Raw genomic sequence first — 26,242 nt, 5'->3', positions numbered from 1 at the left:
AGAAAGAGAATGAAGCGATGAAGGAGTGAAATCCTGGAGAAAAAAACAAAAAACAAAAAAAAAAAAACCGATTCATTCTACAGGATTCATGAATTTCAATCAAGCGTTTGATGAATGTAATCATGGAGGTAATTGATCTACTGAAGCCGGCCCTTTCTGCCTGATGATTGTGGGTCATTGAGAGCAAGCTGTTCAGCCTCCCTGAGTGGATAGAGCTGGGGCGAACACAACCGTGCCAACGTTACTGAACACTAATCTACTCGCTCTTAAACACTCCCTGACACTCCGTTCTCTCGCTCCCGTCGCTAATATTCCCACAGCAGTGCTTCTCTCTTCATCTATCTCTCTTTTCCAATCTCTTTCTATCTCTGTACTTCGTATTCGAAACGCTCACGACACTCGTGACGGCTCAGGAAGATGTGAAAAATAAAAGCCGACGTGAATAAAGTTTAAACCAAACCAGGAGGACAAAACGCAACATTTTTCCAATTTCTGTCTAACATATTTGCAGGAAACATAAAGCTTTTTTACAAAGTATCATACTCCTCCTTCTCCTCCGCCAGCTGAAAGCTCTGAATCCGAATCTGAGGCGAAACGCGATCTGTTGGGTTCGTTTCTTATTTGTTTTGGTTTGTTTTCTTTTCTTTTCTTTTTGTTTTCTTTTTCTTGTTAAACAAAGTAAAAAGTAAAAAAAAGAATTATTGTCTTAATATCGAGGAGCTCCTGAACTGTTGGTGCAAATGTTGATAGATTTTTTTTTTCAATTTCGGACGTATTTTTATGATGTCGGTCGTGTAGATACGTGTAAAATAAGCAAATAGAAGCTGGCGGAATGCTCTGTGCTCTGTATTTATCAGCAGTCTAAGTAAAAGGTGTTGTTATAGGAAAATAACCCACGCAAGTGCAGCTGCTCGTTCTCTCTCTCTCGTTCTCTCTCTCTCTCTCTCTCTCTCTCTGTATCTTTACAATTGGCATCTGCATGTCCATCAGGCTCACAACATCTCTGTCCATCAGGTTTCCAGTGAAAACTGGAAGATGTTTAGAGAATTCATGCACTAGCGCACTGATGAGCTCTTAAAAGGTTCCGTTGTCGTGGTGATTGTTGTCATGGTCTGCATCGCAAATTGAATTTGTTAGTAATTAGACTCGTCTAGGAATCGGACAACTGCTACGGAAAACTTTCTCCACTACTTTCTGGAATTGTTATTAGGTGTTCTTCATACTGGCTGCCATGGCAATAACTACTTGACAATGAATCAGCAACTAGAATAAAATATTCTGGAGGGCGATTTTTGGCGACTGTGTATAAAATTTGGCATTGCGTGTTGTGTAAGATGAAGGAGAAGAAGAAGAAAAAGACCTCTGCTGTTTTCACTCCCATTGGTGAGGCACAGAGTCACTTTGAATTTGCATAAAGTTCAACTTTTCTCAACTTCGCCGATATGGACGCTCACACGTAGTCGCCAACGATCCTTGAAAGTGAATGAACTTTGTCGTTGCGACTCGCTGTGTGTGAGGACGTAGCTTCAATCCTTTAGCATTAGAGTGTGAAAGGAATCATGGGGGATTTTTTTCCATGTTATTCTGGTTGATTCTATTTAGCTGCCCCTTTTTTTCTCAGCAAAAGCATCAGGCCAGGTTTTGATTATCATTATTATTACAGGAAGAGAACACACACACACACACACAAGTGTATAAGAGCAAAAGAGAAAGCGCTCGTTAGAAGTAGCTCGTTAATAGATAAGAGATCTAACGCAAAGACAAAACAGCAACATAATGAGAGATGAAAGTGGTTGATACTAGCCAGAGCCAGAGCCATCGCCATCGCTTCCTCCTGGACTTCCAAAGACAGGAAGGAAATAATGACCCAATTGTTTAAGTAGTGCACTTCTCAAATCTCTGAAGCTACACAAAGTCAACAAGCGTACAGGACCAGCAAATCAGCCTAATCAGATCTCGCCTGTTACATGAAACCAGCAGCTGAGCTAATCCTCAATCCCAGACGTCCACTGCTTGAGACCTGGGACTTGCTCTGAAGTATTGGTTTCCAAAAGGCTCAGTGCTAACATGGTTAAAAATGCTAACTGACACACTCCTGCCATGATCCAGTCCACTCTCCTCGTCCATCTCCTCCGCCCCATATCCTGCCTTAGCTAGCTAGCGCACTAGCAGCTTTCTGTTTTGACTCCATCAAGTTAGCATCGACCTTTCTTTTTTTTTCAGCTGAGTACGATGCTGCTTGCCGTCTAGACCCCTGCAGCGATGTAGCCGGAAATAAATATATATTTTCCTTTTTGTTTCATAAATATGATCAAATTAGAACGAGACGTTTGAATGAAATGCAATAAGAGACTATTAGCCTTTGTGATGTCGAGGGATAATCGTTTAGAGCTGTGTGTTGTGTATTGTGTGTGTATGTGTGTGTTGTTTTTTTTTCCTCATATCAAATTTCAGCGGGATCATTTTACGCTTCTGTATTAGAGCGTAGCCTTCGAAGGAGATTCAAGAACGAGCTCGAAAGGATGTCGTTTGTGATAAGCGCGTACAAAATGCAAATAAAAGCAAATCGAGTACATGAAGGTTCAAGCTTTATTTATTTATTTATTTTATTTTATTTTATTTTATTTTATTTTATTTTATTTTATTTTATTTTATTTTATTGTATTGTATTGTATTGTATTGTATTGTATTGTAAGGCTTTCAGACCGATTTTCCATGCTGGAAGATTTCTTTAGAAAGTAAGCTCGCTCACACACACACGCACACACAAACAAACACACACACAAAAACAAAACAAAAAAACCACAAACACACACAAAACCACACACAGAAACACACACACACACACACACACACAAATACATTGTAATGCTTTAAGATTAAGGTCAAAGATTACGAGGCTTACACAGGATAAGAATAGGATTATATGGGCTCAACATTGTTTAAGCACATGTCTAAAAGTTATTAAAAGCATCATAAAAATAATAATAAAATAAAATAAACATAAAATAAAACTGGTAGGATCGGATTCTTTACAATATCTCACCTATAACACCTGAAAAAAAAGTATAACAATAGTTGTATTAGTGAAGAGGACTGTGTGGTGTTCTCATTTCCTTAACACACACACACACACGAGTGTGGACATTCTAAAGCCATTCCGTTGAGGATTAATGACACAAAGCCCTCTGATAACATATCCCTCTCCTCTCTGTCCTCATCACCAACCCGGTGCACGTAGCACCAACAAAGCAATATATCCTACAGTGGTCCGAGTCTGCAGAAGTGCCGTCAACATTTCAGTGGCGAGTTCAAGCTAATTAAACTATGCTAGTGAGCCGAGCTGACATCTGGGCACGGCGAGTTTGAGCAAAACAAATAAAATGCAAATGACTTTGAATGCCACCACGGCTATCTGTTTTTTTTTCCCCTTTCCTCGGCGTCACTAGTGAAATCAGGGTAATGCCGCCGCTTCGTAAAATATCACTCCTTTCCTTCCCCCGTCTTTCCTCCCCCTGACCTGTCCTTCCAGGTGGCCGAAAGCGTCCATGCGTCCATGCAAATGGTGCTTTGATTAAAAAACGAAGAACGTTGATGTAACAGTGGAACAACCTCACCTTCACTTCACCTCTTTTAGCAAAGAAGCCTGGAGAAGAAAGCGAGGGTTAGTGATTGCACCGGTTCGAGTTCTGAGATTTATTTATTTATTTATTTAGTTTAACAAGCAGATCTGTCATAAAACGTACACTCGGTGGTAAAAAAAAAAAAAAAAATCCTCACGAGACGACGGCGGACTCTTGGAACTGGAACCGAACAGTCGGTGAAGCTGTATAGAGTGAAGAGTCAATTTACAGCAGGTCCCTGAGAACACGAGGGACATATATCAGTTTTACCTGCTTCGGAAATTGCTCGTGGTGTTGCCTAGCTACAGAGGTGGTGTGTTTTTTTCTCTCTCCTGTGTCTGAAGACGCATTATCATGAGCCCCTTACTAGATTATGTTGGCGGGTCATTCCCTCATCCGGTTCTGTCACAAACGGAGTTGATCTGTAGATTTAGTGGACATGATGGATAGGGGGGATGGGGATGGGTTCTGGGTTAGAGCTGATTTTGAGATTTGCCCTTTTTAATCCTGGATTTTTTTTGGATTTCCACCACCTTCTTCCCAGATGGCTGGACAGCTTCGGCAAGCACTACTGCCAAAACTGCATAGCTACACCTCCGAAAACACGGAAAAAAATCCCAGAGCGCAGAGCTTAACTTTGCTGTTCCACAAACCTCTCCCAGAGTGTACGTTTCACACTGTGCGAATCTGCATAATTGATCCTCTACGCTTCGTCTCTCGCTCCCTGATCAGTGTTAATTGCTGGATTTAACAGCTGAAGATTAAGCAGGTCGACCTCAGCTCTGTCTCCTACTTCCTCTCCTGCTACCGTAATCCAACGGTACAAGAGAGAAAGACAAAAGGTGGAGAGCTGGAATGTTAAACTGTGTCCATTTCTCTCCTTCCTTGAACAGGGCAAATATTTGTTCTCCATCTATTTTACATGATAGAGGATAGATTGCTTCTTGGTTATGTTCTCAGGTAAAAACTTCCTGGAAAAAAAAATCAATCCATCCATCCAACCACCCACCCATCCACCCATCCATCCATCCACCCATCCATCCACCCACCCATCCCATCCATCCATCCACCCATCCACCCAACCATCCCATCCATCCTATCCATCCAGTTCTTGTACCGCTACATGATAGAGGATCGATTGCTTCTTGGCTATGTTCTCAGATAAAAACTTACCAATTCAAGTACGCTACTTATTCATCATGACACAGTTTCATTAGAAAGATTTCATATATTTAAAAAATCCATCCATCCATCCATCCATCCAGTTCCTGTACCGCTTATCCTATGCAGTGTCTCAGGAAGCCTGGAGTCTACCCCAGGAGTTTCCGGTCGCAAGGGCCACTGTGGCTGGGGTACCAACACATCGCAAAGCACAATCACACACACTACAGACAAATTACAGATGCCAATCAGCCTAAAATGCATGTCTTTGTACTGGAGAAGGAAACTAGAGAACCTGGAGGAAACCCATTGAGAACATGCAAACTGGAGGTGGGAATCGACCCACCACCCTGGAAATGTGAAGCAGTCTTCTTGGTACTAGTTAGTTTTCATTAACAAGTCAGTGTGAATATACAGCGGATCGAAAAAGTCTACACACCCCAGGTAAAACTATACATTTTTGTTAGAAACCACTAACAAATGGTTTTTGATAGTACTCTGTAACAGGCTCCAGGTTCGTCTTGACCTAATGTACGGATAGTAGAGTTGGGCTCAAAAGTCTACCCACCCCTGTTAAAACTGCACACTGTGAAGCAAAACATGAAAAAAAAAAAATTGGTGGAAATAAAAACAATAAAAGCACTTGGTGGCACCCAGTAACAGACCGTGCAACTCAGAAACGATTCAATTTAACACAATTTTATTTTAATTAGTGACGGTTTTATTTTAACTACAGTCACTGTCGCAATTTTTTAACGGGAATATAAAAAACTCTGAATAAACATGATAAAGTCTAAGGTTTAAATTCATTTTTATCCCTAATGAGCAAGCCAGAGGTGACACTGATGAGGAATCTTGGAATATCTTCCACAAATATTCTTCAGTCCTCTCAAAAATTCCTGCAGGGGTGTGTAGACTTTTTTTTTATAATGAAAAGAAGTTCTTATAGTCATCTTGGCCTTAAGTCGTATTTCGTCTCCTTTATTTATTTATATATTTATTTGAGCTCTATTTCTAGCCTAGTATTTCTAATAAAAAAAAAAAAAGGGAAAAAAGTGATTAGTTTGATCTTTTTGAGTTACAGCCTGGTCCTCCACTGGGAAACGATCTTCTTGTTGTTAGCATGGAGGATCCAGTGCGATTTAAAAATAGTCCTGTATGACAGCAACATAAGGACGAGGCCAGTCTGAAAGATCATCTAAAACTCATCTCCAAGTATTCCAAAGCATAAAGATCTCCTCGGTGTGTGTGTGTGTGTGTGTATCCCTGCCCAGAGCACCACACTGTGCCGTTCTGTCGCCAGCCTTCCTTTTGATTATTATTTTAACTGTAGGTGGCTTATAGCCCACAGGAAGCAGGGGAAGTATGCTACTTAAGCCTGCCTCCTACTGAGAAAAAGCCTGCTGTTCTGTCCCTTCTTCTGCCCTCGATCCCTCCCTATGCGGCTCTCTGTTTAGTGCTGTCCCCTCTTCTGTCCAACCTCTCGTCCTTACATCTATATTTTTGCTCCCATCAGTGTTTCATCAGGCATATTCTTGCACCATCAATTTTCCTCTCTCTCTCTCTCTCTTACACACACACACTCTCCCAACTCTCTGTTACTGTCTCTCCTCTTTCTATCTCTCTCTCTGTCAATCTCTCTCTACCTCTCCTTGTCTCTCTCTCCTGATCTCTTTCCCTGTCTCTTTGTCACTATCTCATTTTCCCTCCTCTCTCTCTCTCCTTTCTATCTCTCTCTTCTTCCTTCTCTCTCACTCGCTACCATTCTGTCTCCCTATCCCTCTTCACCTCTCTCTCAATCTCTCTTTACCACTCTCTCCCTGCCTCTCTTGCTCTTTTCTCTCTCCTTCCCTCTTTCTTGCTCTCTAGCAATCTCTGTCTCCCTCTCTCTCTCTACCACTCCCCCTCTCCAACCTTCGTATAAACATCGTTCGTTTTCTCCCCAGTTTCTCCTAATGAGTCTGTCATCTCACTCTCTGCAGGAAGCAGTCAGGCCACAACAAGTGACACCCAAACAGAAAGTGAGAAAGAGAGAGAGAGAGAGAGAGAGAGAGAGGGGGGAAAAGAAAAAAAAAAAAAGGAGGAAGATCAAAAAGATGCCTTTTTGAAGCTGACGCTCTAGGGCTGAATATGAAACATGACTAAACTGTGGAAAACGTTTCATGCAGGGAGAAATATTTGCATAGCTTAATGTGCTATGAAATCTGACACGTACAAACAGCTTCAATCTGTTTAGCGGAGGAAACCTTGTCGCCAGGGCGCCCCATAAACATTCTTTAAGATAAATAAATAAATAAAATAAATAAATAAAAACTTTGTCTATTAATGCGCTGTAATTAGGGCCGGCTACGCAAGCGAAGCACGTAGCAGCATCCACGCATCGGTGCGTAGAGGAAACGTTTCTGGACGCTGCTTTCTTCAAGAAAGCTGTTCAGGAAAAGCAGCCTGGTGTTAAAAGGAAGGTGATGCAATTACGGGAGAAAGCATGGTGAGAGCGTCGCTGCTGGAGGAACGGTGAGCCATCATTACGGGGTATGCAAGAAGGAGATGAAAAGGGACATGGGAGAGCATGAAGTTTTGGTTTAGGAGCTTGAAGCACTTTATGAGCTCAGATTTTTTTTTTTTTTTTTTTTTTTTTTGCTCAACACGGTGTCATGTAGACACTTTTAACCTCTTAAAATCCCACCAGCAGTCAGGAAAATATTTTATAAGGCAGAGTATGTGATGAATTCCTCGCTGTAACATAGAGAAAGACTGAAGAACATATTTTTTTTTATTTATATAATATATAGTATATATTTTCTATATATATTTTATTCAAAAACACCAAGGAATAAATCTTATTTTAAAAATCTGATACTGAAAGACCAGGCTGACTTTCAGGATTATGAGTTATATTAAATGTGCCACACTAAAATGAAAGAATATTAAACCTTAAAACAAAATATTCACAGTATCGAAGATTACGATGTCAAGCGAGTGGCTGAGAAGCACAAACAACCCTCACTCGTGTCGTCTCGGAGCTCTGAGACCTTGCCTCTGGCTTTTTCATTAAACTTCAAATTTATCGTTTTCATCCGAAATGTATTATTATTATTATTATTTCTCTAAATCTGAATTGATTCCCGTTCGACGAATAAAGATGAGCATGTGGTAGTCGATGATGGTAAAAACCTGAACTCCACCTAAAGTCTCCTATGACAGTCCTTTGGATTAGTGTCACAGCTTAACTGTGACACACACACACATATGCGCTCTTCCACACACAATTCCACTCTGTAATGAAGACAGCGGACAGATGGGAAGAAGTGGCGGGGTGCCAAGATGAGAGGACGCATCATCATAATCTCCTTCTGGGGCGTCATCGTCATGGCGATTCTGGACAACATGTTTCCCCCAACCGAGTCTGGGGAAGGACACTGACATGCACCCACACACACACACTGCAATCCATGTGCCATTAAGCTAAAGAAACGATGCAGCTCTGCAGTATCTCTTCCGGCCACCACACACACTCCAAACCTTCCCTCTTACACACTAAAAGTACTTTGTGAATTGATCAAGCTCACTCTACATCGTTCAAGGTAGTCATTAGAAATGTGTTTAAATGACGTTTCTGAGAAATATTTGTATGTAAACTATACAGAGTTTTAAAAAAAATCTGACTATTCCCTTTTTTCTGGTTTTTCACGTGATCATTTTTTGTGCTTTTGCAGGCCATCTTTATTTCACCAAGCCATGACTACTAGCAGGGGTTTAGACATTTCAAATGCATCACACGGACTCGTAGAATACGTGAGTCCACGTTTCCAGGTACAGCTAAATCTTTAGGCAGGAAGGTGGAGGTATGGCATGCGCTAGTCTCATCTCATCTCATCTCTCGTAGCTCTTGACCGGACACGAACATGCAAGAGCATACAGATTGCTGACTCTTCAGTACATGAGCTTGAAAACAACCCTTCCTTATGCAGTGCTTAAAAAACCAGAGAGATACCGAGGAACCGGACATGAAAGGACGGCATTATTCCTAATCAGTAGACGTGTGGAGAGCAGATGGAAATATTAAGTTGATTTTGTCCATCTCGTGTAGCCAGGCTCTCAATTCGGCTATTCGAGTCCTAACAAAAGCCTGAGGCTAGAAGCGGAAGCCAAAGATAGAAATAACAAAAGCTGATTATTGTGTGATAAGCCCAATCAATTTCCCTTTTCAAGAGCTTCATTTGGAAAAAACGGGGAATGAGTGTATCCTTGAGCCCCCTTTTCTTTTGTTGGCGTCCGATATGGTGCCAGTCGGTTCTGCACAAGTATTTTTATAATAACGGGACTCAAAATGAGGCCTGCTGAATGACTACTCAAGTGCTGTTTTCATCCTAATCATGTTTTTGTTTGAACAACTGCACGACAAACTGAAGTTTGCGACCCCAACCCAACCTCGTGACTCTCTTCATCTCATCAGCAGCCTTAATAGATGGCTAATTAGGCAGAGCGTAATTATAGAGCCAACAATGCCTTAAAAAGAAAAGGTTAAAACTGAAATGTGGGCTGCTTTCGCCCTGGGGAGATGTGCAGCATTAATTAATCGGGCATATGTGTGCTTATCAAACTTAGGAAGATGTTCGTCTAAGATGTTAAACTGACATGAACCCTAAGAGGAATACAACAGAGAGTGAGAGAGCGAGAGTGAGAGAGAGAGAGGGAGGGAAAGAACAACAAGCAAATGTTCAAGCTGTTAAATGAAAATCAAGATAAATAAAAATCCAAGCGCAGTCCATCAAACAGACGTCAGATATTTATAGGCTTTCGGTTATGCAAATGCAACCGGCATTATAAAGATCTGTGTACGGAAAACAAATTAAAACGCCTTGTTGCTTAAACAGTACATGGCTTCACGGCAAACACTAACTTCGAAGTTATTGCTGGACGATGTCTTTCATTTAGGAACTAATCAACTATGACAGTTTTAGCACTGGTTCCAATGTTATCGGTGAATAAACATCTTCTTTTAAACAAAATTGTGTGAAGTAAAAAATCCTGCTAGAGTTTTAATAATGTTGATTTCAATCGTGTGAAACCACACACAGCTCGCTTTCATGTAGTGACACCCACAAAACTTCTTAAATGCAAAATCTTCCAATAATGCAGCCCGGCTACTACAGTGCTTCTATTACTTTAATAGGGTGTCATTTCTTTTGTCCTAATAAAATAGCTAGTCTTACTAAATTTTCGGGTTTTGTTTAAATTTCCAGGATGTGATCCGTCCAGTCTTGTTGCTGAATAAATAAGGCACTAAATTTGACATAATCGGTCAACAAAATAATAAAGACATGCTATTACTGTTGAATCTCAGAGAGCTCTATGATGAATCCAATCTGGCTTGGTTGTGTAAATGCTCCTATAATCGATGTATGAATAAACAAGTCTGCTTCATAAACGAGTCTGACTGTCGGTTACACCGGATCTGCTGCGTGAAAAAAAAAACAAAGCGAAACGCTTTTCTGAACCTCACCATGAACTGGACTGGCCTTTTTAAGCAAAAAACATTGTTTCCAACCTTTAAGTCAAACTGGCTGGATTCAAGTGATAAGGTCAGATGCTGAAGATCATAAAGAACAACGAGGAAGGCTCGGGGCAATCAAAGCGTTTCAGAGCACGAAGCGTGGCGGTGTCCAATTACAGCAGCCCGGCTGAGACGCCTGCAAAAAGGAGGCTGAAGAAGGAATTACTGTAGATCGTGCTTTAATTATTGACTTGATCTGTAAACGATCTCCATTACAGCGCTGAATAAATAAATAAATAAATAAATAAATAAATAAATAAATGCCTCAGGTGTCATACATTCATTTGAATGAAACAGTAGAAAGATGGAGATGAAGACATGGGACTTGTTACCGCAGATACTGATGGTGTCATGTGAGAAATGAGGCATTACTTTCATAAACAGACCATAATTAGTCAGTGCAGCACCAAGGCCAGTGGGCTAATGTCACAGATTTATGGCCATCTCCCTGAGAAAGGCAAAGGCCACAGTCTTGTTATTAGCTCCTTCTAGTGCAAGCGGGAGGCTAACGAGGAGCTTGGATCTCCAGCTGCAGCGCCGCAGATTAAAAGAAAGAGCAAGGTTCGTGCGAGCGTGACATCCCAGCGATCATGTCCTCGCTACCTCGGGGATAAAACATGCAGAGTAACGCTGAGACCGTCCCTGCTGTTTCATTCAGACAATAGAACGAAAGCTTGCATATTAAAAGAAAGAATAAAAATAAAACAACTAATCCGTTAAATCCTTTAAATAAAAGGAATGGGGGAAGCTTAAGATGGTGATATTGCTTTTAAACGATTTGCAGCCTTTTCGGTGGGATTGCGGTGGCTTAGTGCACTAAAGCGCTTTCCGTACACGGGCTTGCATCCCTGACTGAGGACGAGGGGAGGAAGCAGAGAACGTTATCAAAAGCAATAGTACCCAAATCGCAGTCGAGTAATAAGAGCATGAGATCTTCTGCCTGTTCAGGCTTCTAATTGCTTTCTTGGGAATGTTACGAGCTCGTGACGCTCGTGTGAATCAACGGCTCATTTTGTTTTGTTTTGTCTGTTGTGAAAATGAGAAGGAAAAGAAACGGAAGGGTAAAGCGAGGAAGTACTCTGTCTCAAGCTAAGAAACAAAGACTATTCACAGCTGAAATCATTCCCCTGCTCAGAATCCTGGGTTTTCTCATTTGAGGTTTCACACAGCTCATACTTTACCCGGGATTAACGACTAATCCTGAATCTTCCTAGTCTGCCGTTTCACACTGTATATCCCTAAAACCCCGGATTAACCATCTGATTTGCATTTTTGCGCCATCGAGACCCGGGCTGCTTAAATAACCTCTTTCGTGAGAAAAAAACTTTGCTGTGTAAATCCTCCTTGACTGTTTTAAGCCTCTTGAGACAAAGAAAGTAAACAAAGAAACAAAAGACAAAAGAAAAGAAAAGAAAGTTGTTAATTGCTGTTTACACAAAACAGGGTACAAAGCATGTGAGTCAGTGATGCTCTGTTCTGATTGGCTGTTGCTAAGCACGTTTGGGTTTTTAACACAGTGAAAGTGCTGCTAACTCAGGGTTTCATAACCCCGGGGTAAAAAGTCACGCTAACCCCGCTTCTAAATTACACAGCGTGAAATGTTCCTCTTGCCGGGGTTAAAAGCAGGGTTTCGGATGAGTGTGAAAAGTCCTAATGTTTATTCATTTCCGTTCACACAAAATAAAACATGTTGCTGAAATCTGGAACATCTGAAAGTTCCTTCTCATGAAAGAATTGAGATGCTCGCTAGAAAGGCCCAATTAATCACGATCAAAGACAGCTGTGCGACAGCATTAAGTAATAACAGTGTTACCTGCTTAGGCCTCGTGCATGCAAATAGTGTAATTAAAACCTTCCCATTGAGGCTAAACACTCCAGCTGTTCTGCCGTTAATACCGTGGTAACAATGAGGTAAAGTTTACTTTCAACAAATCATGAAAAGCATACAAAAAAAGCAAAAACAACAGAACACGATGGCATGAAAGAAATTTGCATAACATCTGTCATAAAGAGGTGGGTTGATCGAAACATCAAACAAAGACACTAATGGCGGTTTAGTTGACTCATCCCAGGCTGAGTGGAAAAGCTCTTGTTTTCTAGGGCACATCAGCTTCAAGGAACACGAAGACGTGAGACGTTTATATCCTTCTCGTCGAGTGACGCGTGGGCGTCCTGCTGGGTGTTTGAGCCGGAACAAATCTCCTGTGATAGTCCGCTGCTGAACGCGTTCTCTTTCCGAAGCTTTCCGAGCTCTGATGATGGTGGAGCAAGCCATCTGGAATGGTTAAGAGAGAATGCCGGCTCGTCTCTGTGGGAATCGTATGGTCAAACTTTTGCGGATTCGAAAGCTCAACTGGCCTTTGCCTTGCCGCAGACTGTGAGTTTGGGGTTCAAGATGCCTCACGATTGCTTCTCAAGCCACGGAGGAATTCGGGAAGGAGGCGACGCCGCTGCTGGTGTGAGCGAGGTTAAATACAGGAAGCATGATCACATGACTGAATATTTACCTAATTATTTCATTATTTCTGGACCTTATTTCTGCTGGTGGACTAGAAATCGACTTATTTTCAATCATTATAAACAAAGAATTATTTATTTTTATTATTTTAAGTCTGATAGGAAATTAGTTAAGACGTTTTGAAACGTATTGATATCATTGGGGTTTTTTTTGTGACGAAAAAAACGAGCCGATTTTTATGTGTATATATATATATGGACACACCTTTTAATTCAATGTTTTTTGTTTACTTAAGTAATCCATATGTAATGACATCAAAAAACAGTCAGTTGTTATTTTAAGACATGAAGGTCAGGTGTTCTGGAATAGTTCTTGCAAGAACAGTATTGTCAAGTGCATTTGCAAAACCCATCAAGCACCATGATGAAACTGGCTCACATGAAGACCATCCCAGTAAAGCAAGACCAAAATTTACCTCTGCTGCAGAGGAGAAGTTCATTTAGAGTTACTCAGAAATCACCAATTAACAGCACCTCAGATTGGAGCCGTTATGAAGGCTTTACAGAGCATCAGTAGCAGACATATCTCAATATCAACTGTTCAAATGAGATTATTGTGTATTTTGGCCGCCTTCAGCATTGTTTTACAATCTAGAAAGAAATCTCATAATATCACAATATACCTCATATCTACACAAATAAAGAAAACCTATATTTAAAAAAATCGTTGACCGTAGCTCAGTTAATCCAAAGAAAATTTCTAGATATTTTGTTGTAACATATTAGTTGTTGTCAGTCTTGATACAGAACAACTTTTTTACAGTCTACAGTGTGAGTGACGGCTCCAGCTGGTAATAAAAATGAAGAACAAGTTGCACGATATGCATAAATATTCTGACGTATGCATAGGAAATCGATATTAATTTAAAAGTTATATGATATTAATTCGGGTTTGAGGCACTGCGTCCGGGGACGATGCTGATGATTTATTCTTGCTGGCACATGGGCTCCCTAAAAGCACTAAAAATAAAAAATAAGGCGTATAATACAGTTCTAGTAAATTCACCAAGGCCCGGTTTCATCCGTATCGGCTTCAGGAAAATAAATTTCAGGGCTGGTGGAGTTTATTGTACGCTCAGCACTTTAAAGCAAATGCTAACGTGCATGTTTTTCTTTGCAAAACTACTGCCACTTTTTTTGTTATACCATCTTACCTTTAAATTTTTTTTTTGGCACGCACGAGCCAGCTGTTAGGAGCCAGAGACTACAATTTAAATGTGTTGGATTAGCTAATAATAACTAGAAGACGTACTTTAAGCAAAACTGTGCAGATGGTCTCTATCACTGCCACCAGTGTGGCTTGCTTTTTCTTTCTTTCTTTCAGTTTTTTTTTTTTCTAAGCCGGGAACCTGACTGTGCAATTGCTTGATATCTGGCTGGCCAGATCTTAAAAAGCTTTAGCTGGGGATCTCAAAAGACATTACCTTCCTGCTGCTAATGCTTTCCCACAGTCCCCTCCATTACTGCCCTAGAAAATCACAACCACTTCTACTAACACGCTGCCTGTGCTTCGATTTGCATAGCGTTCCACTTATGGTAGTGAAAAGAGGGGAGCGGAAGGGGAAGAAAAAAAAAATCGAGATGCATAACTTACTGAGGCGCAAGCAGGATTACATGTTTCGAAATGAAAATACAGAAAACACATCTACGAGGAGAGCCGAAGTGATAATTTATTCCGTCAGTTAGCGGGAAAGGATGAACTCCATGTGAGAAGCATTTCAAAACAAATCAGCCAATACACACACACACACACACACACTGCCTTCACAATGCAGGCTTTGTAGCCACGTAAAATATGAAAGACAGGAAATGACCTTTAGAAGTCTGTCAATATGGATCGCGCTGAATCTTGGTAGTTGAGTGGAAGCCACTTCCTTAGTAGTGTGCTGCTAAAAAGGGCGTCTGGATTGAAAATGCTAATTAATTGTTTAACTTCCTCGAAGTGGATGTGTTTCAGGGGTCTAGAGTTGTAAAAAGTAAGAGGGCGGGAGGATGGTACTGTACAAGTGGCTTTTTTTTGTAACTCAATTTATTGCGATTGGCTTGTGGCCTCCTGGGTAACACTTTTAATTGGAGAGCTAACACGTACCTGTACAGAGGAGTGAACTCGCAGCACTCGCTTCTGTTTAGAGATTAAATGTAAGAGGAGAGAGAAGAGATACGGTGGGTGGCAATACTTTTTTCCAAATAATATTTTAGTCATCTGCTTACAGTTAGCAGAATGTACTGAATCAATTGCAGCAGGTTTTGCACCGAATACAGTAGGAACTGAATCGGATGAAGTAGATATTGAGTTAAATGCATTAGATTCCCGAATCAAATGGAGTAGGTACTGAATCAAATGCAGTGGGTACTGAGTCAAATGCATTAGATACTGAATCAAATGCAGTAGGTACTGAATCAAATGCAGTAAATACAGAGTCAAATGCAGTGGATATCAAATCAAATGGAGCAGGTACTGAATCAAATACACTAGGAACTGAATCAAATGCAGTATGTACTGATTCCAATGGAGTTGGTACTAAATTAAATGCAGAAGGTACTGAGTCAAATGCAGCAGCTATTGAACCGAATACAGTTGGTACTGAATCGAATGCAGTAGGTACTAAAGTTAATGCAGTAGATAGTGAATCGAATACCGTAGGAACTGTTACAGTACACGATTAACATGCTGTGTTTGATTCAGCGCAGAATCTTTATTTAGCCAGTCGTTTAACAACGACAACAACAAAAAAAAGCTTAGGAAAGGGAGTAACTGCAAAGTGCTTCTATAAAGTATTCTGTATGATGGAAGACCTGAAACATGAGAAATTAATGCATTGCAAAGCTTTAAAGGAATATGGTGGAAATTTGAGGTTTTCATTGACTAACTATAAGCAAATGACTAAAATAGGACCAAGTATAACAGATTTAACACGGAATCCATATCAAACCCAAACACGAAGCAAAACTATAAACATATCACCAGTGAATGTAGGAAGAGTAAGCTAATATTAAGCTCTACGCATTTTCATAATGACTTAGCATGGAAACGGATCTGGGCATGAAGGATATACATGAAAGCAATATATAAATACATTGGTGGCAGAACAGTATGGCTGTTGTCAATAAAGTGCAGAAAAGTCATTTCTGTTCTTTAATGTGAAATATAATCTGACCAAAAAAAAAGCTCTACTCATTTTCATATTACCCTGGCAAGGCAATGGATCTCCTTATTTGGGCATAAAGGCTGTAAGCTGTTTTTGATCCTATAACTGGATCCACCTACTGACGTAATCTGATCTATGTTGAGACGTCCGAGTAGAGCGTTCCTCTTGGGTCTGAATGGTGAGCGCTGGAGCAGACCAGGTGAGTCAACTTTTGCAGAACCCAGCCCAGACCAGTCTAATCAATTCAGCTGATTGCTACGGCCATTGCAAATCAATGAGCCAGTACTCTCAGATTGCCTCTGCACAAAAGTCTCTCCTAGTGTGTGTTCGGCTGTGTGTGTTGTTCCAGCATGACACCTTTCTGCTCTCTGTAATCAGGACAGACGAGAGGAGGTGAGGAACGTCAGAAACCTGGTCCTTTCCTAATATCTCTCTTGCTGTGTTGCTCAGTTCCTGCCTTTACTGCTGAAACATTCCATCTCTCTCTCTCTCTCTCTCTCACTGTCACTCTAATAAGCTAAGGTTACCGTGGCAGTACGGCGAATGAAAGAGAGGAGAAGGGACAATAAAAGGGGAAGCAATTTGATTATCGCGCTTCAATCAAATGCAATTAGACGAGGTCATCCAGAACACTCACCCAGCAATCTAAAGAAAGCGCATCCCCACCTCCTCTCGTCTTCCCCTACATACTCCCTCTAACTCGCACACACTTTATCTTTCACACACATCTCTGTGGCCAGCACGATAGACAGGAAAAGAACCGAACCACTGATGAAGACGCTCCAGGATTAGATGGCGCTCGGGGCGAGTCCTTACATCAATTAATCATCAATTAATAGACATAGGCTATTAAAAAAAATAAAGCTTGTGATACACTTCTGCTTAATTAATACACAGTTCGCAATTTAGGGAGCTTAATTAATCAGTTTCTGAGTAAATGGAAAACAGGAAAGCATGTGTCTTTAATGCAGTGGACAGTGAGGATGGGGAATACTACCGTGTGTGTGTGTGTGTGTGTGTGCTTGAAGCAATTTGGTTTTAATCCAATTTAATGCAATTATGGTAAGAGACAGAGAGAGAGAGACAGAGAGAGAGAGAGAGAGAGAGAGAGAGAGAGAGAGAGAGGGGTCTTATGGTCACTGTCGATTTTTTTTTTTTTTCATTTTCGGACTCCTCACACTATTTGGTGAATGTTAACCTCTCTTCAGGAGAAGTGGTGGAAAATGTAGACTAGAGGCTGGAAATCAAATTTAATGTAATCCTATCTTCTATGGTTTTCACACTGGACCCGAATCCGAGCGGGATTCTTCCCGGCGCCCTGCGGCATGGTTTCAGACTCTCTGGATCTCTGGTGCATTTGAGTTCTATCAACACAAACGTGCATGAAGAACACAACCATATCAACTCACCGTGTTTATGTTCTTTTATGATGTTGGTGTTGTTATGTGTGGTAAGGCACATCACATCACCTCACCTCACCCACCTCTGTGTCCCATAACGTTCCACTGTCCCTCATGCTACAAGTGTGTTGTGAAAACTGAGTGAGAACAAGAGTACCTTCATGTTTACAGAAATCGGCACAGTTGCAGAGCAACCAAACTCACACCCCTCCTCTAAGCAGTCACAAGTTTGCTACCATGGTGCGCTTCCTGTACCAATTTATCCATTTTTGTTTCTGTTTCATCCCCTTAAGATAGATAGATAGATAGATAGATAGATAGATAGATAGATAGATAGATAGATAGATAGATAGATAGATAAGATAATAGATAGATAAATAGGTAATAAAGCATTTAAAAAATAAATGAATAAATATATAAATAAAAAAAATAGAAATATAACAAAAAATACTAAATACTAGAAATTAAGGGTACAAAATATAACAAATAAAATATAATAAAATAAAATATAACAAAAAATACAAAATACTATAAATTTAAAGCTATAAGAGATAATAAGAACTAGAATTTAAAGGTACAAGAGACAATGAGGTAATGTGCAAAAACCAGGTATGTGCAAAAACTGCGTGTTGACAACGAGTCCTGTGCAAATCTGAGTGTATTGAAGAGTCCTTAATTTACCTTAAAGCATTTTTTTTGTAATAGAGGCTGCCTGGCTGCAAGTCTATATATCTTAACTGGCGAACAGATTTCTGGCTAATTCCTTGATGGGCTAAAAAAGTGTTTTGCTAATGGTGTCTGGAGACCAAAAAAAAAAACTTTTTAATTAGCTTTTAATCAGTATAGTTTGTCAGTCTGATCAAGACCTGGCTAGAGGATTGTATTGACGAATTCATGCTGGTGTTGCACTTTGGTTGGTTTCACTTCATGTTCTTGTCCAGCATCTGCTAAGTGAATGCTGTAGGGTGCACCCTAATTGGAGTGGATCATATGTAGGCCTAGAGCTACAGAGAGAGAGAGAGAGAGAGAGAGAGCGAGTGAGAGAGAGAGAGAGAGAGAGAGAGAGAGAGTCTGCTGAGGAGGAGTGTTGCTTATTTATGTGCAGTAGAGCCTCGAGCCTGCTCTCTCTTTCTCTGTCTCTGCTTGAATTACTGCCTAATAAACATGGCCCAAGGAGTGAACATGGACATACACATGGACAGGATGAACTGTCCACACTTAGGGCTAGTTGACTACAGGCTGAATGTTTTACTGACTGCTCGAGTGGACAGTTCGAGCCTTTTCTGCCTTCTCTTACAGCAGCTGAGTAAATCGTCAGGTCTTCTGGAAGAGTTAAATCCTCTGTCAGTAAGGTATTCACTGTTAAATCCTGTGTGATACTGGAGATTTATCACTTCATGAGTGTTGACCGAGGGATGAACTCACAAATATAGAAATATATACACTTTTACACACACACACACACACACACGCTCTCTCTCTCCCACATACACACACATGATCTCACATACACACACATGATCTCACACACACACACATGATCTCACACACACACACATATGATCTCAAATACTCTCCCCCCCCTCTCTCTCTCATACACACACACACACACAAGCTCTCTCTCTCCCACATACACATACACACACACATACACACACATGATCTTACATACAAACACACACACACTACACTGCCCCCTACTTGCTGCAAGACAGAGCTCTGCGCCTCCACTTTAAACCACACAGCAATAATGAAACATAATGCATTATGGATCACTTTGCTTGCAATATGCTTTGCTTTCTCACTGCCTCCTAACAGCAGTGTTATCTCCATTTCAAAACCCAGGCCCTCTTTAAAAACCAGTTCAGATTCCTGTGCTTCAAAATCCGAGGCAGTAATGCATGCTCCAGCACAAGGTAGAAGAGGGCCCACCATTGTTCACCGGTGAGCTTTACAATCTGATCTGCCCTGGCATCAGGTATCACAAACATTCACTCACACACACACAGCAGACTGTGACAACAGTGCTCTGCTGAATGCATACCCACATGCTCACACACACACACACACACACACACAACTACTTCTTCTGAACACCCCCCCCACACACACACACACACACATTCACACCTAGACAAAAGTGGTCTACTGAACACCCCCCTCTCTCTCACACACACACAAACACACACACAGACTAAGACAACAGTGCTCTGCTGAACACCCACAAACACCACACACACACACAAACACACACACTTACAAACACACACAGTCTAAGACAACAGTTATCTACTGAACACACACACACACACACAGACTAAGACAACAGTGCTCTGCTGAGCACCCTGACACATACACACAGACACACACTGCTGAACACACACACACACACATACCCATACACAACCCAAATAACTGCACACACACCTAAACAACAGTGCTCTGCTGAACACCCTCACACACACACACACACACAAACAGACTAAGATAACAGTGCTCTGCTTAACACCCCCCCCTCCTCTCTCTCTCAACACACACAGACAAGAGTGCTCAGCTGAACACCCTCACACAAACAAACCCACCCCACACACACACACACACACTGACTGAGACGACAGTGCTCTTCTGAACATGTGAGTAAGTCCCTCAGCTAAAATAGCACATTTCAGCCATTTTCCAACTATTCCCATGCACCATTAAATGACTACTGTCATAAAAATAAGAAACATATGGGCCTCTTTAATTGGCCAATTTCTCTTGCCAGTGCATTCAGACGTTTTTTTTTTCTTTCCTCCTGAATCTCAATGAAACACACACACACACATACACACACACACGCACACAAAGCACACAGTTACATCGAGACAGACATCAATGGCATAGTACTCCACTGTCTCAACCCAGATAGCAGAAGATTCCTTCTGTTCTATTGATTAATTGTACTGTTCTGTTTGATTTATAGCTTTTCACAAGCCATTTATTCTAACTGCCAACACACACACACACACACACACACTGTGTTTTTTAGTTTTTAGTTCTGGATTCTCTTTTGATGGATAAACCTTTGGTGTAATAGTCTTAAATGTGACTCAGCAAGCCCCTGGATGGATGCACACGACCTCTTTTATGGACGAGCGCAAACAATTCTTCAGCCTCCTCGCACGGAACATGCGACTCTGTATCTGTCAGTAGAGTTCAAGGAATTGTTCGACGGACGTCACTAGTCATTTGCCGGAGCGACATGGAACGGCGAATAATTATTCATATTTAATCAGGCTGAGCACGTAATTTCTCCTGCTGCGCGATAAGTCGCTTTCCATGTTCCATTATGAAAGTTATAAAGAAGCACGCTCCCAGCGCTTCCCCAGCATGGACTAAATGGAGAGGCTAAAGTGGTTTGGCTTATAAAATCATAATGGCTTGTCTGGTTTGATAAACTGAGAACGGTGCTGGAATACAAGAATGAGGGAGCAAGAGAGAGAGAGAGACAGAGTAAAAGATGAGAGAAAGGGATTGGGTTGATAAAAATGAAAGATTGTAAAAGGGTATAGAGAGGAGAGAAAGAAAAAAAAAAACCTGAGAAGTGAAGGGAAGGGCTTTGAAAGTCAGAGCGGCCATAACACTCCGGCGGATCAAATAAAGAGAAAGATTAGAGGAAGAAATAAAACGAGGAAGGTCCAATAAAATACCGATAAATAATATACACACACAGAGGCACACAAGTGAATACTGAAGAACGGAACTTGAAGGATGGTGCGGAAACACCTCGAAGGAAACGCAGAAGAAAGCCGGAATGAAACGTTATGTTATTCATATGTTGGGATCTTGTCATGGCGTTGCCTACCGAGTTGTAATTGCTTTGGCAACATGGCCTGTGAAGCAGACGGGCCAATGAAACACGCTGAACTGAACCGAGAACGAGAGATAGCGGGGGATCCAAAATAAATTATTAATGTTGTTTATATATTGGCACCCGCACCGTTATACGTTGTCGACCAACTTGTAATTGCTTTGGCAATGTTGTATGTAAAGCAATTGTGCCAATAAAGCCTATTAACCCAAGAACAAAAGATATTGGGAGGGGTGCGTTGACAGATGAAGCCCGAAGAAGTTCCGCTGGAGTCGAGGCTCGCTTTCATCGATTCTGAATTTGAAGCAAATCTGATCGTCGATTTTCTATTTCAGAGAAACTCAAAACTAGGAAAGAACTTGCTGGTAAAAATTATTTCAGCAACCAGGAAGCTTGGAAAAATTATATTATATTATTTCTGCAGAACTCCAGTTCTGTCTCCTGGCACTCATTTTATATCTTGTTTGTCTGCTTAGTAGCTTTAAAATGTTGAAGCCAGTATGTTAAAAACAACAATCCCACAACCCACAACATGTTTGTCCTGCAGTCCTATGTATTTAAAAAAAAAAAAAAAAAAGGAAGGAGACTTACCCTGCTCAAGAGGTTGAGGCTTGAGCCCAGTTGCCTTCATCTTCAGCGCTTCCTTGGCGGACATGTCACAGCACGAGCCCTTATTGGTGTCCTGATCACTGTCGGCCTGGTCACTGTCCCCGTGTCCGCTGTCCCTCAGACTCACTCGCTCAGGGTCCTTAAAAGTTGAACTGCTACACGATGAGAAATGCAAGGAAAAAAGTAAATATATGACAGAGGAAATTGAGAATGGTCGGTTCTAATTTGAGATATACACTCGCTGGTAAAAGGAGGGCGGATGAAGGGGGGGGGTATGGGTGGTCCAGGCATATGTGATGGCTGAGCGAGTAATTTAATAGGACTTACCTTTGAACAAACTGCTGCCTGCTCCCCATGTAATTGGGCTCGGTGGGGAAGTTGTCGGTCTGTGAAGGAGAAGGGAGAGAAATTTAGGTGTTGCACGACATCGAAACACATCCCGGCGTGCACCGAGATCTCCTGGTGAACGGGCTTGATTAATTATTCAGAAAAAAAGGAAGGATGGAAAGCAGGAGCGAAAGGAACAGGGGTTCGGAGAGGGGATAAGGGGAGTTGTTAATCCTTACATATGTACTTTTGAATTATTCAACTAATACAGCAATTAAACATTCAAAACATTGTCTCGTGTAACTGTGAACTCGCAGTGACCTCGTGAATATAAATAGAAAAAGGGAAGAAACTGTAGACAAAAAAAGCAGAGACACACCTGTGGAGTACGGTGTGGTTGAATCATGTAGTGTATTTACACATGCAGACGCACAAAGCTGCGTCCAGGCTTGTCGACTGTCAACGTTACGGTCTCTCGGCAGAGAGCAGCAAGGGCGCATTATTCACTCAAATCAACAATCATCCATCTAGCCAATGTTCTTCCTTCTCCTCTGGCCTTGGCCATCTTTTCAACATCTGACGGTGCTGGAAAAGCCGATAGTGCCGTCTCTTACAGGTCTCAATTACTCAACTCTCTGAGTTATGTCAATGTTGCCACGACGTGTTTGCTTTGCAGTGCCGAGTCAATACGGAGTGGAGAGGAGGGAGAAGGCGGCGTAAGCTGTGGTCCAGACAATATTGACATGGAAGAATACGAGCCTGAACGAAGACTAATGCACTGGGCCTGTGTCTCCGTCTCACATCGTGTCCGTTTCTCCTGTCTCTGACTTGCGCTTTACGTACTGAGCAGCCATGTGATGGATTTGAAATATGAATATCTGAGGTTTCACCTTCTCTTTTCTAGATCCTTTACCCAATTTGAACCCTATGAGCTCTAAGAATGCACTCCAGGAGCATGGGGAAGGCTGAGGCCTCAGAAAGGCAGTCCTGGGATTCACATGTATGTTTGTGTGTAGAGGTTGTAAAAACTGTAGCCTGGGAATTTTGGCTAGATTTTTTAAACAAATTTTGATATATCTTAAACATTATATATTTTATATATTTTATATATCATCTACATATATATTTATTTCTGTTTGGTTTACCACCAACATCATCCAACTCCACTGATGCTCAGAATAACAAATAGTCTTTTTTAGATTGATTTATTTTTGGATTATTGTAAAATTATTTGTCTATGTCTTTTTAAAAAAAAATCCACAATGCTTCCAAGTTCTTAATCGTGATCTTAGTTCTTAATCAGGAGGTTTCTACAGCAGCAGCTCAGACTGTAGTTTGTCTCAAAAGCAAATAACAGATTTATATTAATGTGCTTTTTCTAATAAGTTGTTGTTTCTGTGGCAACGACTACCAACTAGTATGTAACCACTAGTATGTCGTTTCTGTAGCAACAACTACCAACTAGTATGTAACAACTACTATGCTGTTTCTGTAGCAACAACTACCAACTAGTTTGTCACAACTAGTCATTTCTGTAGCAGCTGCTCACAACTAATATGTACCAATTAGCATGCCGTTTCCATAGTAATGACTGTATGGCAGATGCAAAATCCATCCATCTATCTGTCCGTTTTTTGTACCGCTTATCCTACACAGGGACATGGGGAACCCGGAGTGTGTCCCCAGACACTCAGGGCACAAAGCAGGAGAAAACCTGAGGACACAATCACACACAAACACCCGCTTACACACTATGGCCTATTTAGAGATGGCAATCAGCCTACAATGCTTGTCTCTGGAATGGAGAAAGAAACTGGAGTACCTGGAGGAAACCAAAGCATGGGGAGAACATGCAAACAGAGGCGGGAATCGAACCCCCAGTTCCGGAGGTGCAAGTCAAACATGCTGACAAGCTAAGCAGTTAATATATACGTGCATTATTTATATTTACATATGTATTTATTAGGTCAATAAAGACAACATTTATTATCTCCAACCTCCAAAGCAGGTATTTTAGGAGGGATTAAGCATAAGATAAAAATGAGACAGAAGCAGGTTCATTCCCCCGAAGCATTTAAACACCTACCATCATTTATTGCACTGTTTATTACCTCTTATACCGTCCTTTACGTTCGTTCTCTCAAATCTACGCTATTGATACACCAGTGAAATCCCTGTGTCTCGTTCCCACGCATGGGTACGGCCCTAATTCAAATGCACTTCAAAAGAAAGTTTGAAAAGGCGCCATAATGACAGTGACAGACAAAAAGAAAAAAAAGAAGGGGGGGAGGAGAAAAGAAAAGGAAAAAAAAGGCAGGAACTCAGCAGGAAGGAGGCTTTCCAGAAGGTCAAATTGGCCTCCCTCAACCACAAGAACCTTTTCCGCTTTTGTCGACGATTTCTATTGTGCCGTGATGCTCGACGTGGCAGGAGATATCAAAATCGAGGAGAGGTGTGGTATCAAAGTGGAGATCAGAGTCTGAGATGAATGTCTGGTATGGAACTAATGATCGTGCGGGATGTTTTGAAATCGAACAGTTCGAACTCTTTAATCCTTGTACGGAAAAGGAGTTTTGGTTGAAAACCGGCTCTGAGATGTTCTTCGACAAAGCGGTGTGTTTGCTGTTGTTCTTCCATGTTTAGGTGGAAATGGAACGCAGGTCTCAGGTCGGCGCAGAGGCGGATAAGGGTTAATTTATTTAGATAGCATTAACAGCTTGTTCCAGGCAGCCCTAGGAAGCACTACATGCTATCACATGACCGTGACCCAGCCTCCAGCACTTTAAAACAGACCATAAGAGCACTTTCCTGGAAAGTGTTTTATAATATGCCTTTATTCAAACTATCCCTAGAGAAAGAGAGAGAGAGAGAGATAAAGAGAAGGAGAAGGAGGGAGGGAGGGAGGGAGGGAGGGAAAGAGATGACAAAAAAAGAAAAGAAAGCAAAACAAAATATGGTCTAAACTAAAAAATGAAGATTTGTTAGGATGTATATTTTTTCAATTATAATTATTGCCATTTTGTGGGTTAAAGCCCACAGAAACTAAACACGTATATATACTGAGTACTGTAGGTTGTGTTATGGGTGTGTACGTCTTCGCTGGCTGCATGCTGAAAGTTCACATAATTCGTTTTTTTTCCCCACATTTACTCAGCCTGAGGTGCCACTGAGGCTGAGTTTTTTCCCTCCGAGCATCCAGGCGGTTTTATTGACAGCTTCCTGAAATGCCGGAAACTTGCCTGTGTGTTCCGAAAAGTGTTCTCATCATTTCTTACACCAACCAAGACGTAGCTTCTTCCCCAAAAAATGCCACTCTGGCTGTGTGTGTGTGTGTGAGTGAGTGAGTGAGTGAGTGAGTGAGTATGTGTGTGTGTGCAGATGGAGAACCAGGCACAGAGATTATGGCATGTTAATAAGCTTGTGTTCACAAACACAGACGTTGTGCATCTCTGTGACACTGGATGTCTCTCCCGGCATGAAGAAATGAACCCGGAGGCGCTGCTTTACATGGACATGTTTCAGATGATAAATGTGGATGTGTGTGTGCTTCTTGGTGGAATATGGGGACACCTCAGGGAGGAAAAGCACCAGTCTGATGTAAGTGAGTGCATACAGGCTCTCTCTCTCTCTCTCTTAGTATAAAATGGCTGATCTATTTTGGTGCATCCTCAGTGGTCTCTCTGAAGACACCCTTCAATAGAGACAAATGAACACTCTGTGTGTGTGTGTGTGTGTGTAAATAGAGGTAGCTAGCAGGTAGAGCGGGGAAAAAGAGGCACAGAGGCACAGACGAACAAGGGGAAGATGGTGAGAAACAGGGGAGAACCGATGGAAATGAATGAAAATGGATAATCTTGTGGGATGCCTGGGGGCTGAGAGAAGTAAGGAAGGAAGGAAGGAAGGAAGGAAGGAAGGCAGGAAGGAAGGAAGGAAGGAAGGAAGGGAAGGAAGGAAGGAAGGGAGGGATGGAGGAAGGAAGGAAGGAAGGAAGGAAGGAAGGGATGGAGGAAGGAAGGAAGGATCAACAGAAGGATGGATGGAAGTAAGGA

General features: G+C 41.4%; 1 protein-coding gene across 2 annotated transcripts in view; it reads right to left on the bottom strand.

Moving 5' to 3' along the window:
- The window catches only part of pcdh17 (protocadherin 17), a 71,185-nt gene that overhangs the window by 19,581 nt on the left and 25,362 nt on the right, over nucleotides 1-26,242 (bottom strand). The window contains exons 3-4 of one of the 2 annotated variants that reach the window (XM_058401167.1): nucleotides 22,194-22,252; nucleotides 21,849-22,021 (exon numbers count right to left, since the gene is read on the bottom strand). In XM_058401167.1, the coding sequence (XP_058257150.1) occupies nucleotides 21,849-22,021; nucleotides 22,194-22,252 (232 nt within the window). The remainder of the gene's footprint in view (nucleotides 1-21,848; nucleotides 22,022-22,193; nucleotides 22,253-26,242) is intronic. The other variant, XM_058401168.1, reaches the window with a different exon arrangement.

The sequence above is a fragment of the Hemibagrus wyckioides genome, linkage group LG10 (genome assembly GCF_019097595.1).
Source record: "Hemibagrus wyckioides isolate EC202008001 linkage group LG10, SWU_Hwy_1.0, whole genome shotgun sequence".
Lineage (NCBI taxonomy): Eukaryota > Metazoa > Chordata > Actinopteri > Siluriformes > Bagridae > Hemibagrus > Hemibagrus wyckioides.
The sequence above is the reverse complement of the archived record's forward strand: the minus strand, read 5'-3'. Positions and strand labels throughout refer to the sequence as shown.